The sequence below is a fragment of the Tasmannia lanceolata genome, unplaced genomic scaffold (genome assembly GCF_043159265.1).
Source record: "Tasmannia lanceolata isolate RefF3 unplaced genomic scaffold, GAP_Taslan_0.1 ptg000044l, whole genome shotgun sequence".
In the NCBI taxonomy this organism is placed as follows: Eukaryota; Viridiplantae; Streptophyta; class Magnoliopsida; order Canellales; family Winteraceae; genus Tasmannia; species Tasmannia lanceolata.
In genome coordinates this window covers 15,522,719-15,539,442 of record NW_027518721.1, presented here as the reverse complement: position 1 = coordinate 15,539,442, position 16,724 = coordinate 15,522,719, and the positions used below count along the sequence as shown (strand labels likewise).

General features: G+C 38.6%; 1 protein-coding gene across 2 annotated transcripts; it reads left to right on the top strand.

Moving 5' to 3' along the window:
* Positions 1-1,271: 1,271 nt before the first annotated feature.
* On the top strand, positions 1,272-12,229 carry LOC143863282 (glucomannan 4-beta-mannosyltransferase 9-like). Of its 2 annotated transcripts, none has more exons than XM_077373970.1 (10): positions 1,272-1,531; positions 1,824-2,154; positions 2,258-2,356; positions 3,252-3,504; positions 7,653-7,763; positions 7,867-8,003; positions 8,630-8,743; positions 10,336-10,535; positions 10,686-10,880; positions 11,595-12,229. In XM_077373970.1, exons 2-10 carry the CDS (start codon positions 1,825-1,827, stop codon positions 11,755-11,757), a joined length of 1,602 nt encoding a protein of 533 aa, XP_077230085.1. In that variant the 5' UTR covers positions 1,272-1,531; position 1,824; the 3' UTR covers positions 11,758-12,229. The 2 variants fall into 2 exon arrangements, with proteins under 2 accessions (XP_077230085.1, XP_077230084.1); XM_077373969.1 differs by having other exon boundaries at positions 1,272-1,699.
* Positions 12,230-16,724: the final 4,495 nt, after the last annotated feature.

The following is a 16,724-nucleotide window of genomic DNA, read 5'->3' as shown; positions in this document are numbered from 1 at the left end:
GGACAGAGTATAGGCAAGAAAGAATCTCAGGCCGAGGAAGGGGAGAGTTCAAAGAGGACATCTCTTCTATATTAGAGAGAAGGTTCTGCAAGACCTTGGGCCCAACAAATGAACGGTTAAGATCATCATCTGTAGTGGGCCCCACTGTACCTTTAAAAAAAAATACTGAAATTCATGCGCCCACACCATATAAAATCTCCTATGAAATTCCCATATCATATGATCTACATGTCTTTTAGTTTTATATCTTGTCGAAATTCTCTGAGTCATGACTCAACCCGTCTAAACAACTGAGTAAATAAAAGACAAAAGTAAGGGTATTTTAGGCAGTGAACGAGAATATTCTCTTGCACGACCTCCTCCTGTCCATTTTATAACTCAAAAAGGCTTCTCACGTTTCTCAACTACTCTGAATCACGAAAATACCCCTCCCTTTTAGCAAAAAGACAAATCAATCCCAACATGCTAAAAGGCTGCACTTACAGAATCATTCCAAAAGATATGCTATTAATTTTACACCCTATTATTAAACCTAAACCTAATCCCTCACATCCAGGCTGTTACACCGTGCTTTTGTTTCCATATGGAGGACAAAATCGTCATTGGCAGAAAAGGCCAGTCGATAAAAGGAAAACCGAGTAGCAAAGGTATTTTCGTCAAAGTTCAACTAAAAGTCTAAAATACAGGCCCGTCACAAGGGCGTCAAGTAATTACCTTTTTATAATTGTATTTCTTGACGGGTGTATGTAAGATTCTGGTGATGTCTTAAAGGCAAATAAGGAAAGATTCAGCCGGAATTTGGCCGGAATCTTACCCACATTGCCGTGTTCCGGTCTTAGATTTTGCTCTTTTTTTTGTTGGGAGATGTTATCAGCACTGCTGTATTTTGATGAGGGCACTCTTCACTTTATTAAAAGTACGGTATGGCCCGCACCATAGGATGATCCAAACCGTTCATTAGATGGGCCACAGCCTAAATTGGTTGTGCCCCAAAAATCATTTACATAGGTTTATCCTAACCTTCCGATCTATTGAGGGTTAGGATCAACCTATGGAAATGATTTTTGGAGTACAATCTATTTAGGCTGTGGCCCATCTAATGGACGGTCTGGATTATCATATGGTGTGGGCCATACCGTACTTTAAATAAAGTGAGGAGTGCCCTCATCAAAATACATTAGTGCTGATAACATTTCCCTTTTTTGTTTTATTATAAAGGTATCTACATTTTAGAGTAGTTGAAGTGTCGGCTGAGTTTTCATTTACACCACCAAAACATTATAAAAGAAAAGAGAAGAGAAAACAGGGGAAAGAGTGCAAGTTCTAAAGAGAAGAGAAAGAGATAGGAGACTCATTTCACTCTCTTTTCTCTTTCTTCTGTTTTATGGGTTTTTTGGATAAAACCAAATGAGATCTGAATTGGGTTTATTCTATTTCTTTGTGTGAAAGAGAGAAAAGAGAGGATTTTGCTCCTTTTGCTCTCTGCATTGCCTTTTCTTTGCTTGTTGTTGGGGTTTTTGGGTTTGAGAAGGTGAGATCTGATCTGGGTTTCTTTTTGTTTCTCTTTCTTTGATACTCTCTCGTTTGGATTTTGTGTAATGGTTTGTGGGGAGAGTTACTGACAGTCCAGCTCTACCTCATTGCGTAATTCAGCAGCAAAATTTCACAGAGAAAAAGAGAGCTAAAGCTAGAGATTCGTGTACTTTTCGCAAAGAAAGCCCTTTAAATCCATTCATATCTAAAGGGTTTATTCAGCTCTGTTTCAATTACTTAAGCTTTTAGGCTCCTCTGTTTTTAAAAACAGAGTAATTTTTTTTTTACAGAATGGATCGGATTTCATCTACAAATTTTCTTCCAGAGGGATTTCAGGGTACGAGAGATGATATCACTGAACAAATTGGGTTAATTTGGGAACAAATCAAAGCCCCTTTGATTGTTCCTCTACTAAGAATAGCTGTTGTTTTGTGTTTGGCAATGTCAATAATGCTGTTCTTAGAGAGAGTTTATATGGGAATTGTGATTGTTCTTGTAAAACTATTTGGGCGAAAACCCGAAAAACGTTACAAATGGGAGCCGATACGAGATGATGTTGAGATGGGTAATGGTGCTTATCCTATGGTGCTTGTACAAATCCCCATGTACAATGAAAAAGAGGTATTTTTTTATATTTTTCATGGATTTTATTTTCCTGGCTCTGATTTTTCTGTGAATACAAAATGTGGGTTTCTGTTTTTGAGTTTTTGTGTGTTTGATGCAGGTTTATCAGCTCTCAATTGGAGCTGCATGTGGGCTTTCATGGCCATCTGATCGAATTATTATCCAAGTGCTTGATGATTCAACAGACCCAGCTATCAAGGTCCAAATACTAAAACCCATTAATAAAAAAAAATCCTAAAAAAATTGTTATTTTTTAGTTTTTTCTCTTCTTTTTTTGGGAAATTTGTTTATGTTTTGTTGGTTTAGTGATCTGGGGCCTTTTTTGTTTTTCTCCCTTTTCTTCTTTTTCCATTTTGTTAAGATTGTTTGTCTTATTGATCTGTTACTTTTTTTTATTTTACATTTAAAACCCAACTTTTAATTTTATTTCTTCAAACACATTAGGCAAAAACAGAATAAAAAACAGACTGCATTTTTCTTCTTATTTAACAAAAAATTGTAGCAGTTATCTAGTTTCCAGTCTGGGTCTTTTTAAATTTTACAGTTTATTTTCTTTTCCAGTTGAAGACTTCAAAGTCTTTACTTTAAACACAGGAATTAAAACCCTACCAAATCAGAACAAATTTCCCTCTTTTATCTTCCCCTTCTAAATTCCTTGTTATTACTTATTATCTCTGTCAGTCTACTTTTAAGAGGAAAAAAAAACAGAGTGCACAATTATTGTGTTGCACCTACCATTGTCTCTATAACACAAAAACCCATTAATCAAAGTAAAGTAAACAGAAGAAGACACTAATTTTTTCCTAAATTCTGCAGACTCGTTTCCTATTGTTTTCAATTGACCCAAATTTCGATATCTTTAGGTCAAAGCCTATTAAACAGACCCTCAAGTCCCTCACAAACAAGAGAATTACTACTCCTCAGTCCTTATATCTTTCTTATTAGATACTTTTGGTATTTGATGTGGGCTTTTGCTTTTCTTTTTCTTCACCAAATTTAGACAATTACCCACCAAACCCATCAAAGCCTACAACTTTTTTAATTTCTTAACAAATTTCTCATATCTTTTGTCATTTTTTCTCATTACATAACAGGATTTGGTAGAGTTAGAATGCCAGAGATGGGCAAGCAAAGGGATTAACATCAAATATGAGATAAGAGACAATAGAAATGGGTACAAAGCAGGGGCTCTTAAAGAAGGAATGAAACACAGTTACGTTAGACGATGCGATTTTGTAGCCATCTTTGATGCTGATTTTCAACCTGAACCTGATTTTCTTTGGAGAACAATCCCTTTCCTCATGTATAATGCTGAAATTGGCCTCGTTCAAGCTCGCTGGAAATTCGGTAATTATCTTATACTCCTCTTAATTAATCCCTAATCATAGCTTAATTAACTAACCCATCTATTAATGAAAGAATAGTGTCGGTGGTTTTGGATGGGACCCACTTCGTCAATCACCGAATTGCGTGTAGATATCGTGATCTGGTGCTTCTAGATTTCTAGGCCTATAGTGTGGGGCCAAATTCAGAAAAACCAAATCCTTGTTTTACGACTCAGATGGATTTGTTTCCAACAAGGCCGACCATACACGTGGTTGAATTCTGGAAGGATCTGGACCGTCCACAGTAATTCATTCTGTTGGATGGTGATCGTTGGATTTGTAAGCTACAATCCGATTTCAGGATCTGTCAACGAATCCGCCATGTCTTTGGCATAGTCAGTTCAATTGGACGGATCCTTTTTGGACCCTACTTTTTTATTATTGGATCACATTCATTTTTAAGTCGATCTGTCCATGGTACTATCCTAACTCATAAGTGTGGCTATTGATATTGGCACTACTATGTTTTGATAATTGCACCGACTCATCTTGTCTTTTATTTATTAAACAGCTGTCAAAGGTTATTACATATCCCTTAGAAGCCAATTTAAAGAGAAAAGACAAGCTTAGTTCGTGCAATTATTAAAATATGGTACTGTCAGCAATAGTAGCCTTCTAATTTTAAGTAGATATCTGTACATTAAGATTTGCCAGGGTCCATCGCAAAAGGCATTTCGCATCTGGTCTGTCGCATGTCAGAATAGCCACCTACCTGCCGACGCTAGCAATTATTAGGACCCTTCATTCGGAAACAGGGACCCTCTATCGGATCTTGTCTCTAGATCTATGTCACACTGTAAAAAAGTTTAGACCTTAAGAATATGGATTTAATGGATGCGTTCGGATTTGAGGATTTGACCGATGTGCCCATAGCCTGTTCATTAAGGTTCGGATCCTTTGGGTCGTCAGACTGCTTGGGTCCGTTGACACCCGTGGAGCTATCTTAACCAAAGTCTCTGGAAAATATTGGTCTATATATATTATATTTAGTCGTCTAATTTTTTTGTCAGTTTTGTAAGGAAAGAAGGAAAATAACTTAATGGGGTTTTGAAACTGTGTCCCGGGTATTTTAAAAATACTGGAAAATGATTTCCACATGCAATGAAACATGAGGAATTCTAGACTGAAGGGAGCCCTCGTAAAAAAGAGGTGAAAAGTCCTTTCACCTCGTTTTTGCAAGGGCTCCCTTCAGTCTAGAATTCCTCATGAAACCATAGGGCCTCATGAAACACAGCTTGTCAACAAATCTGCCTATTTTTTCCTCCATTGTTGGATGGTCTTTTCACCTCGTTTTTACGAGGGCTCCCTTCAGTCTAGAATTCCTCATGAAACCATAGGGCCTCATGAAACACAGCTTGTCAACAAATCTGCCTATTTTTTCCTCCATTGTTGGATGGGTTAGGGTTAGGATGATCCTACGGGGCTGATTTTTTGTGGACACCCTATCTAGGTAAAGGCCTTTCAAATGAATGGTTTGGATTACCCCAAAAATGTGGGCCCCACTGTTTTTAACCAGACCGAGTAGATAGATGGAGTACGCACACCTTTCCCATTATTAAATTAATCTCTGTTATTTCTTGCACAACTTGTGGGGCTTTTTATCATTTTTATAAAGAAAGAATCACGTTTTCCCTGATTTTTCTATTCCATTCTATTTTAGTGGCTATGGAGTCGTTGGCTCGATATCATATGATCATATTCCCTTGTTTTGATAATTATATACCCTTTTTCTTTTCTAAATAACATACAAAGGGTGTGTAGACCAATGAAAAGAGAACGACCGGGTAGAGAGAGGGGATCAATTTTAAGGTTCCACAGGGGGGGTCTATTCTAGGGCTGTGCATTAATCGATTAAAACCGAATTCGATTGGTTAATTCGGTTCAGTTAGTTTCGGGGTGTAATGGTTCGGTTTCGGTTTTGGCACCAACAATATTTCTGTTTTCGGTTTCGGTTTTGGCACCAACAATATTTCTGTTTTCGGTTTCGGTTTCGGTTTTATACGAAAAAGAAAATAATAAAAGTGGTATTTAAGAGTTAAGATTTCGGTTTTGGAAACCGAAATTTTGAAAATGTTATGATTTTTAAAGGAAATGATATATACACACTATTTTTTTTACTCGGGACAGCCCCCACTAGAGAAAAAGCCTAAAAGAGTACTCAACACTCTTTTCTTCTGTCAAGGGGGTGAATTAATCAATGCTCTTTATTAAAATGGCATGTTTGATATTACGAGATCAGTCGATGGCATATGAGTCTTTTAACCCTACAGTTGCTGCAATCCTCCATGTGCAATTATATGAACACTGGTGGAGTTGGTGGATCTCTGTGTCTCTCTACCGACACTCAGATTTATTTTCCTCTGTTTTTAATTTTCCATCGTATTATTTTGTACACGTGTGCTCATCTGAACTGTTGATCCTTTAAACCACCACATGGATCGACACCGTCCATAAACTGTGTCAGATAGGGACAGAATAGAATAGGGAAATAATATTTCCATGTGCTCATTTATTGATATTTCCACCTCTTTTGTTTGTTTTTCTTGAAAAATAAATAAGAGGGTGGAGTGTCATTTTCAGGGAGACAATAGAAAGGTAGGGATTTGTCTGTAAATACGGTCTCTGTCAATGCCCATTTATACCGTAGTGACTGGTGACCGTAAGACAGATTTTATATGGTGTAACTAGTAGGGGTGTAAACGAGACGAGCCGAGCCGAGCCAGGCTCAGCTCTGCTCGTTAAGCTCAAAAGCTCGGCTCGGGCTCGGCTCGGCCAGGCTCGCGAGCCTTACCGAGCTCGGGTTATATTAAGGTCACACCCCTCATCTTCCCTGGACAGCCCTATCTAGCGTAATTTGACTACTTTTTTAACACTATGGGGGTGGTCCAAGTAACAAATGGGGTCCAAAAATGAAGTGACATATTTTGCCTCCCCCTTTCACTCCCTGGACAACCCTTTTAGTGTATATATTAATATATAATATATATATTTAAATATATTAAATTCTTAACGAGCCTTAACGAGCCGAGCCTGGCCTAAATCGGGCTCGGCTCGGCTCGGCTCGTTAAGGATTCAAGCCGAGCTCGAGTGAGCTTCCGAGCCCGAGCCAAAATTGACACCCTTAGGTGTAAGCGGGTATATAGTCTATTTTTCAAAATGTACTATAGGGTCCACACCATAAGATGATACGAACCGTCCATTTGATGGACCACAATGTAAATAGATTGTGCTCAAAAATCATTTCTACCAGAGGCTTCCATAATATCCAGTTCCTCTGTAGACTGAAGGGCTAGGATCATCCTACGGAAATGATTTTTGGGGCGCAACCTATTTATGTTATACGTCCACACCATAGGTTGGTCCATTCCGTCCATTTGATGGGCCACAATGTAAATAGGTTGAGACCCCAAAAATCATTTCCATATAATGATCCTAGCAGTCCGATCTATAGAGGAACTGCATATTATGGAAACCTCTATAGATAGGAGGGCTGGGATCATCATAAGAAAATGGTTTTTTTGGGGCACAACCTAGTTAAGTTGTTGCCCATCAAATGGACGGTTTGCATCATCCTCTGATGTCGCCGTACAGTCCTTGAAAACAAAAAAAACTACTAGACTACACTATAAATCTCTTGAAAAGTAGCTGACAATACTTTTTTGAAAAAAGAGAATTTATATGATGCCCGACCGGTAAAATCAGACGGGCTAGATGGCAAACCACCTGGCCCTTCGATCCGGTCAAAACAAGTAAAAAAGGTGTTTTGACCGAATCAAAATCGAAGGGGCAGGTGGTTTGCCATCTAGCAAAAAAAAGGTGTTTTGACCGAATCAAAATCCAAGGGCAGGTGGTTTGCCATCTAGCCCTGATTCTGAGGGTCGACACCATATAAAAACTCTTTGAAAAAAATACCTGACCATACGGACTACACGGGCTTACACTACGTAAACATTCTGCAAGAGGGTGATGAAATTTAGTCTCTGCCAATGTCAAAGGTCAACGAGGAAATTAAAATTTAAAAGATGAATAGATGGGTGTGAATATCAATAAGAAGGAATTAACCAAATATCATAATGTTGCTGACGTGGATATTTCCGGGCGGTTTTGCAGTGAATTCCAACGAATGTTTGATGACGAGGATGCAGGAAATGTCACTGGATTACCACTTTACGGTTGAGCAAGAAGTGGGTTCCTCAACCTACGCCTTCTTTGGCTTTAACGGTAAACCGCCATTCTCTCTCTCCCAAAACCGCTCCCGGTTTTACAATCCTAGATTGATTGATTAGTTTGTGTGTACGGTGGTACTATAAAAAAATAAAAATAGGGACCGCAGGTGTATGGAGAATATCTGCTCTCAACGAAGCAGGAGGGTGGAAAGATCGGACCACCGTTGAGGACATGGATTTGGCCGTTCGAGCTAGTCTCAAAGGCTGGAAATTTTTGTACGTGGGAGATCTCAAGGTACTCTTTTTTTTTTTTTTTTGAAGTGCGGGTCATTCGAAATTGTGGTCTCTCAGTTCTCATTAGTAGAATATATTGATGTAACAGTCTCTTCCCTTGTTTGATTTTGGGGATTTGCTATGGTCCATCGCAAAAGGCATTTAGTAGCTGGTCTGTCGCATGTCAAACCAATCACCTCGTGGATGGAGACAAGTTATTGTCTGTCTCACATGCAACAGACCAGCCGCAAAATGCCTTTTACAGTAGACCCTAGCAATTCCCTTGTTTTGAGAACCCATTGAGAGTCCAAAATTGATTATTTGAGGCAAATTTGGACTGACAATCGGTTCTCAAAATCCAAAGCAAACATAGCCCTGGATCAAATGAGGAGATGAAAGGTGTGGAGACTACATAATTGAGACTCTCAATTTTGTTAGGTAACTGATATTGGCACTGCATTGTTTTGATAATTGCACGAACTCAGCTTGTCTTTTCTTTAATTGGCTTCTGGGATCTGCAATAACCTCTGACAAATGTTTAAAGAATAACAGACAAAATGAGTTAATGAAATTATCAAAAGCTGGTAGTGCCTATATCGGTAGCTTTTTATTAATTCTGTTTTGATGATTTAATGGATGTGATTATAGGTTAAAAACGAGTTACCGAGTACTTTCAAAGCCTACCGTTACCAACAGCACCGCTGGTCTTGCGGCCCGGCAAATCTTTTCAGGAAAATGGTAATGGAGATTGTGAGGAATAAGGTCAGTTGTTTCTTATCTTATCACTGCTCCTGATTATGCTTGGTACCCATTTATTCTCCTTTGCGAAAAAATATTCAATGGAATTTTTATATTGGACATTGTGAGTGATGGGCGGAAGAGGTAAAGGCTTGAGAGGGTGGGAGTGAGGGGAGCATGAAAAGCTCCTAACATCATGAAAATAAAAAACTAAATTTAAGTAGTTATAGTTCGGGCTCTAAAAATTAATGCTCCATAAATTTATAATCTCCTGTATCTTATTGCTCAAACCACAAACTACCAGTGTTCCTATGCTAATAATTTATACTCTCCAGTGATATAAGAGATTAACTGGTTGAGAAACATTTTTCAAAGTACATACTAGTGAACAATAATGTAGCTAACGTATGTATTATATATAAGTACATATTGTATGTAGGTACTTAGGAAACATTCTTCAATTAGTTTAGTAGCATTTGTTGTAGTGGTCGCATCAATCATGGACTCTGGTGCGACAATAGCAATGGCACAATTGGTAGATGCAGGTAAGGTAGCAGCACTAGGCTCCTGCCTCCTTCCCGGGAGTGGTAATAGGAGGTTGGCAGCTTTTTTTTCTTGCACGAAAGCTAGGTATAAAATCTGGTGCCCTAGAAATGTGGGAAGTGGACAAAGAGTTGGACAAAGGAAGCGACGGGTGGCTATGGGTAAAGAATAGGAGCGTAGGGAGAGGGGAGTGGACAGCACCTATCTAGTAATTAATACTCTCTAATACCTAATAAAATGTGGCAACCTCACATAATGTCTATTGTTCTCTCCGCACATGCTAACTCAAGCCTCTTCCCTCCACCTCGACCCCTTTCACACAATTGGGCCCGCCAACATTCCACGGAATTAGTTTTCATGGTTGTCAAACATAACCTTAGCAGGCAATGGGGTCATTTTTGTCCCAACTCTTATCGCTGACTGGTCTTAATCAAACATTGACAAGAGACACTTAAACCGGCTTTTTTATGTAGAACTTTATTATAATTATTGCCTATTGTTTTGGGGATTTGCTAGAGTCCATCGTGAAAGGCATTTCACGGGTGGTCTGTTGCATGTCAGACCAGCCACACAGGCTCACTTTTCAGCAGATTTTGTCTTCATTCACGAGGTGGCTGCTTTGACATGCAACAGACCATCTGCGAAATGCCTTTTGTGATGGACACTAGCAAATCCCGTTATGTTTACTCTGCAATCTTTCAATTTGTTATCTTTTAATCCCTGAAATAGTCTCTTAGTTAAGTTACCCAAGAGATGAGAGATAATTATGTTGATCTTTTGTATATTCGTGTTGAATTTTATACTCCTAGAGTACTGAAAAATATGTTTTGCCTGAAAATATTTAGTCAAGGAAGACCAGTCACATATGTTGATATGTTTTGCCTGTAAATCTTTAGTCAAGGAAGATGAGTCACATATGTTGTGTAATAATTCTATACAAGCTAATTACACCCATTTTCACCTGTTCTTATTTTGATCCCTTAATTCTAAGAGTTTAGTCATCATTTTTTTAGTAATTTTTATTGTAATTGCTATGAAAAAAAGTTTTTGAATTTTCCCTTTTCTAACTGCAGAAAGTATCTCTCTGGAAGAAGATTCATGTCATCTACAACTTCTTCTTTGTAAGGAAGATTGTAGCCCATATTGTCACTTTTGTTTTCTACTGCGTTGTAATTCCGGCAACTGTTTTGGTTCCTGAAGTCGTGATCCCCAAGTGGGGGGCAGTTTACATTCCTTCAATCATAACCTTTCTCAATGCAGTTGGAACACCAAGGTATAAATCTTCCCAAAATTTTCATTTCTTCGGTAATTGAAGGCTAATTGAAGGCAGGGATGTTAATTTCTTCTCAACGATTTTATTGGAGTCCTTTGAAAATCTAAGGCGAAGAACATTCAAGGAGTTTCTGAACTTTCTTTGTTACAGGTCCCTCCATCTACTTGTGTTTTGGATCCTTTTCGAGAATGTCATGTCTCTGCACCGAACAAAAGCGACCATGATTGGACTTTTGGAAGCAGGGAGAGTAAATGAATGGGTTGTGACAGAGAAATTAGGAGATGCTCTCAAAACAAAGGCGGGCGTGAAAGCAGCCAAGAAACCTCGGATCAGGATTGGAGACAGGTAAATTTTCATCTTACTAAGTACTACTAGAAATGAGAAATGGTGTTTCCTCCCCTTCCCAGCATTTCCACCCTCCTCTTGAAGATGACTTCATTTTCAAGGACAGAAACAAAAATGGGTGAAAATGCTATAAGAAACTTGTTGCTTTTCAACTTGCCAAAAGCATTTGGTCATATAGTATGATTTATGATATGTGCTCTTAACCAGAACATGTATGACGCAGCAAAAGCTAGAAAAGGGCAGATCACCGTCTCGCCCTGGAAGAAGAAGGGAGATCAATGACTCCCTTTGATGATAAAAAAAACCTTGAATCCACAAGGAAGATAAGGGAAAAAACCGAAACTCTGTTTATTATTCAATGAGTAGACATCACACGCCCAATACTCTCCCCTTTCCTAATTTCACTCAAACTCCTTTCAATATTCAAATTCTAACTCTTACTTAACTATAATTCCTATTATAATCCTAATCCTCTCCCCTTTCCTAACTTAACCTACTAATCCTAAATCAACTAGTATTCTCACTTTGTTTAGCTAAAATTCAAAGAAACTGTCCTACGTCAATGTACATGTGCATTGATATTTAAATCTATCCACTTTCTCATGGACTGTATGGCTCTCTTGAACCCTATATCTTTCACCCCTTGGCGAAAGTGAAAGTCACCCAGTTGTAGAGTATTAATTCTCATCTCGGTTTTATTGTTCTCCTTATCAGAGTCCATATATTAGAGCTCGGCGTTGGGGCCTACCTCTTCTTCTGTGCATGCTACGACCTCGCCTTCGGGAAGAACCATTACTTCATCTACCTCTACCTCCAGGCCATTGCATTCTTCATCACAGGTTTCGGCTATGTGGGCACCTTCATCCCCGGCTCGTAACGTGTAAAGTGTGGTTCGATACAGAGCCGCCTCTTGGTATTCATTGCATGTCTAAAATTTCTCTCCGCAGCGATACATATATGGTTCTTAGCAACGTTCTTCTTTTGCATTTGTTACTGTGTTAGATTGTGAAGAAAGACACAATCCATTCTTTTATGCTGGAGAGAAGGATTCTACTCATTTTAGAAAGAATTCTCTTGTGAATACTCAGAGCCATGAAAGCATGAGTTGTTTATCTTTTTTTTTATATGAGTGGATTATATACATAAAGGAAAAGAAGAACAAGACCCAGAAGTAGAAGCAGCTGCAGTATAAGCCTCTGGGTTTTGAACCTTAACTCATTGATGTAAACATCTGTGGGTGGATTGTAATTGTGGGATTTTTGTAGTTCTTTATTCAGTTTTTGTGTTTTGTTTGAAAGGAAATAAGGTGATGGCCAGGAGGAAAAATTTGAAATTACCTCTTTTAGAAATTTTTGTCTCTTTATTTTAATGTTTACATCTTTTGTTAGAAGGGAAGGGACAGTGATTTTAGGTTAGTGACTTGCCCCTTAGAGAAATAGGACCCTTTGGAGACTCCTTTGTTAATTTTGTTTTGTTTGGGTTCTTGAACAATTCAATAGATGAGAGCTGTTGACCTACTCCTGGATAGATTATTGTTGAACTTCAATCTGGCCGTGTAAGATACCTAGGCATAGTGACCCTAAGACCTTCAACCTTTTTGATTAAAAAATGCATAACCCTAAAACCCGATTGCATGGGTCAAGTCCTTGATCTTTGCTCAGTGTAAAAACAATTTGTTGGCACATGCCAGTGTAGGAGAGTATGTTTTGGTAGATATTTTAATCTAGGTATTTTATGGCCTATTTGGATACCTGGAAAAGTTATTTAAATATTTCTTATATGTCAATGCTATTTAAGTTAAATATAATTATTAGCAAATAATGATTATAATAGAAAGTGACAAAAAAAAAAAAAAAAAAAAACTTTTTCCTCCTCCAGTTCATATGTCATACCCTTATAAGGCAGGTGTTACTCTTAATTCTCTATTACTTATATTTCATAATCGATTTTATAAGTCAAACGCTATTCTGATTTTTTTTAAAAACATAGAATAAAGAATCAAAATCAAGAAGCAGAATAAGAATCATAGCTAAGTGCATCCTAAAGAGACCCTCTTCATGTGATTAAAAAATAATGTCATCATATGAGAGCTGCTAGAAAGGTGCACTAAAGCTTTTCTAATGATCATCCCCATGACCCACGTATCCAACAATACATTAATGACAATTCTTTTTAATGATACGAATACCACAGCACTTTAATCATTTTTACTTCAACAGAGCACAACTATCTCCATGGAAGAATTCATCTAGAAAATCAAGAACAGTCAGGATCTGTCCTAGAGTGCTAGGGTTGCCCTCTACTATGACATTCATCGGTGTGATCGTTGTGGAAGCGAGTGTCCTTGTTTGGTCTTTCCGGTGCAAGCATTGCTGGAAATCGTGGAATATTCGCAAGTTTTATGCTGAAATTCTTTCGGTTTCTTCCATTTCTGTAATCATCACCTTAGAAGCTCTCGTTGGCATTTTAATTTCTTCTCCGGTGATCAGTTTTCATAGAGTAAAACTCCAATTAATAAAAATTCATAGCTGCTTTCTTGTTCTCGATCTGTTAAAACAAACACAGCTGTATTGTGTACTGGTTCGAACAGATCTAAAAGTTACATTAATTTTGGGTTGAGACTAGAAACCAGTCCAGATCCGAAGTTTTCCTTAAGCACCATTTCTTTCGACGTAATTTTTACGTAGAAAGAAACAAAGCCTTAAGGATTTACTTCAGGCCTGAATTCAGTAGAAGTAAGCCTATTTCAGGAAGTTTGGAACACAGTTTTGGTAATCTGGATAAAGTAGAACAAGTTGCTGATGTAAAGACATCGATCTAGTGAATCAATGCGAGCTGAATTTTGCTATATTGATTCCTGGATAGGATCCTCACGACTGAATTACAACCCACTTATGAGGCATCTGCTTTGTAAGAAATCTTTCAAACTCTCATCAGTCAAAGACAAGATCTGGGAGGTGAATTTGTGCTCAAACAGATCCAAGCTTTTGCTAGACCCGAATCGGATTTGAAAAAGTCCATGCATTCTCCCTGCTTAGCCGACCAATACATCTTCTTGGTTTTACTGTTATGAAATGGTTCAAAGATTTGAATCAAACCAGGTCTGGACGGCTTGGTTGCAGCACAAGTTGGATGTCACCATTCTTTCAATATTGGTGTTCTTCACGGTCTCTGGACTTTGAGAGCATGCAGAATTGTGTCCGAGCCAACTATAACGGCTATTTTGAGAACTGTAATTAGATATTATTGGATCCATTACTGAATACATATGACTTCTTGTTGCTGCTGATTATGGAATGCATTTCTTAAAGGATTGAAAGTATGGAGGTTAATCCAGATACTTCCTAGCATTCTGGATTGAATTTGAGGCATTCAGAAACTGAGCACCACTAGCTGTTTAGAAGGATTTAATTGCCACAGCAAAATACTATTGGAATCAGCCACCAGCTACCTGGAAATTGGACCCTTTAGTATTCCTTCACCCTCCATATATTCTAGCTAAAGACATGCATGAGAATTAATCCATAAATTTCAGATTACTACTTCACCGATCCTCTTTCGCTATCTGTTTTAAAATTCCAACTTGTCACTTGTCAAGAACAGAAATTTATCACAAATTGTATTGGATGGAGTTGGTTTATAGATTTGGTTAGTTGCTGGAAATGTTGTTCAGATGATTTCACTTCACATAGCATTCCTCATTGCCGATGCATCATTTGCATTTGTTAGCTTGTCTAGACATGAACTCCAATGTGAAGAGATAGTAACTCTGCGAAATAGAATTTGTGGCCTCATTTGGTCCCAAATAAGCCACCCTAGTCTGCCTCAGTTGGTCACAAATGAAGCCCTCCTACCCTTGTTGGTCGGGATTCTCTAAGCTACAACCACTGAAGTTCAGATTGAAGGAGGAGGACGGCTGAATCAAGTATAAAAGTTAAAGGGATTTCTGTCACACGAAAGTTGTCGCTAGCATCAGGTATGCCCCTTCAAGACAAATGAGGATTTTTTCCCCTTGAAAGAGGTAGCCTCTAAGTATTTTATTGGCCTACAGATTTGAAGATTTGCCTTAAGCTTGTAAGAAAATTGGTACGATAATCTGTAATTTTGGGATCCGAATACCATTAATTTGAGATGCCACAGAAGATGATACCGAATACCTACAAATAAATAAGACAGGATAAAAGATGACTTATCGAGTTAAGGCAAGAAGAATCTCCGCTATCCTTAAGGAAAATCTCGCCCCCACTATGACAAATCAACAGTGCAAATGGGCGTCTCGGCATATACCTCGAGGATACAATAACTCTCGCTCCAGGGGTGTGCACTCACGCAGCCCGGATGCCTTAGAACTTGCTTATATGTACCAAAATCACCTTGATCAGAAAGCTTGGGGAATAAAATAAAAATTGCAGAAACCAGAGAGAACAGAAAGAATAACGAGAATGCAAGAAGACTTTCTGCTTGGATATCTTTATGTTTCCTCTAAATCCGATTTTTATAGAAAGGAAAGGATTTGTTGGAAAGCGAAACATTGCAATCCTTATTGCTTAATTAACATTTCCTAACCGGCCCACTAAGCACGTGGAGGCGTTTCCAAACGGATTCTCAAACAGTAACAAAATTATTATGGTAAAAAATATAAGAGGAAAAAGGACAAAATAAAATAAAGGTTTCGAGTCTACGTCCGCGGCTGGCCGAGCCGGGCGGTGCGCATGTGTGGTATGGTCTAGCCCACCGGGCCACCCGACTGCTCATGCGCGAGGGTCTCCCATTCTCCTCTTCTCATTCACAAGGCTAAGTGGAAGCATATATATGTCCACTCTCTACCTTTCAATTTTCCCATCTAGGACTAAAGGCCTCCCACATGACTTTAGCCCATTTGGAGGGAAGTTCAAATTTTGGAAGAGACTTTCAAAAGCATAAAGTGAGTCGTAAAGGACAACCACAAAAGTAGGGGTGTAAACGGATCGAATTCAAATCGGATAGTGCTATATCCGAATCCAAATTCGTTTACAAAATTCAGTATCCGTATCCGAATTCGACGGATAATTAAAATTTATTACCGAATTCGCATCCGACGGATATTATTCGAATTCGGATATTATCCGTATCCGGATTCAAATCCGAATTTAATTCGAATAATATCCGTATCCGTTTATCCGGATTCAAATCCGAATTCATAAACGGATATCTGAATTCGAACACGGATAGACCTGGCAAAAGTGACCCGTGCCCGCGGGTTGACCCGGCCCACCCGCAAATTTGCGGGCACGGGTCTAAGTTTTCGTGACCCGTGAAAAATCAACCCGCTGGTGACCCAACCCACAAAAACACGGGGGGTCTGGTCAACCCGCGGGCACCCGCATTTTTACAGTATGTTTAAATTTTTGTGAGAATGTTATCGTCACTCACGCTGTTTGTTTTTTTATGAGGGAACTCCTCACTTTATAAAAAGTACGGTATGTCCGGCACCCTAGGATTATCCAAACCGTCCATTAGATGGGCCGTACCCTAAATAGGTTATGCTCCAAAATTATTTCCATCGGTTGATTCTAACCCTCCGATCTATAGAGGGTTAGGATCAACCCTCTAACATCAAGATTGGAGGGATAGGATCATCCTATGGAAATGATTTTTGGAGCATAACCTATTTAGGCTATGGCCCATCTAATGGACGGTTTGGATCATCCTATGGTGTGGGCCATACCATACTTTTAATAAAGTGAGAGTGCCCAGTAGTGTTGTTAACATTTCAATGTGATTTTTATTTTATTATAATTTGCTATCAAGCTTCTCTTTTGGTAATTTCTCGGCAAGTGGGCATTGTGGGTGCACGTATACGCT

Coding starts and splice junctions, on each gene's coding strand:
- LOC143863282 (XM_077373970.1), top strand. CDS start 1,825: ATGGATCGGATTTCATCTACAAATTTTCTTCCAGAGGGATTTCAGGGT. Junction 7,764..7,866: donor CGCCTTCTTTGGCTTTAACG/GTAAACCGCCAT, acceptor AAATAAAAATAG/GGACCGCAGGTGTATGGAGA. Junction 8,744..10,335: donor TGGAGATTGTGAGGAATAAG/GTCAGTTGTTTC, acceptor TTCTAACTGCAG/AAAGTATCTCTCTGGAAGAA.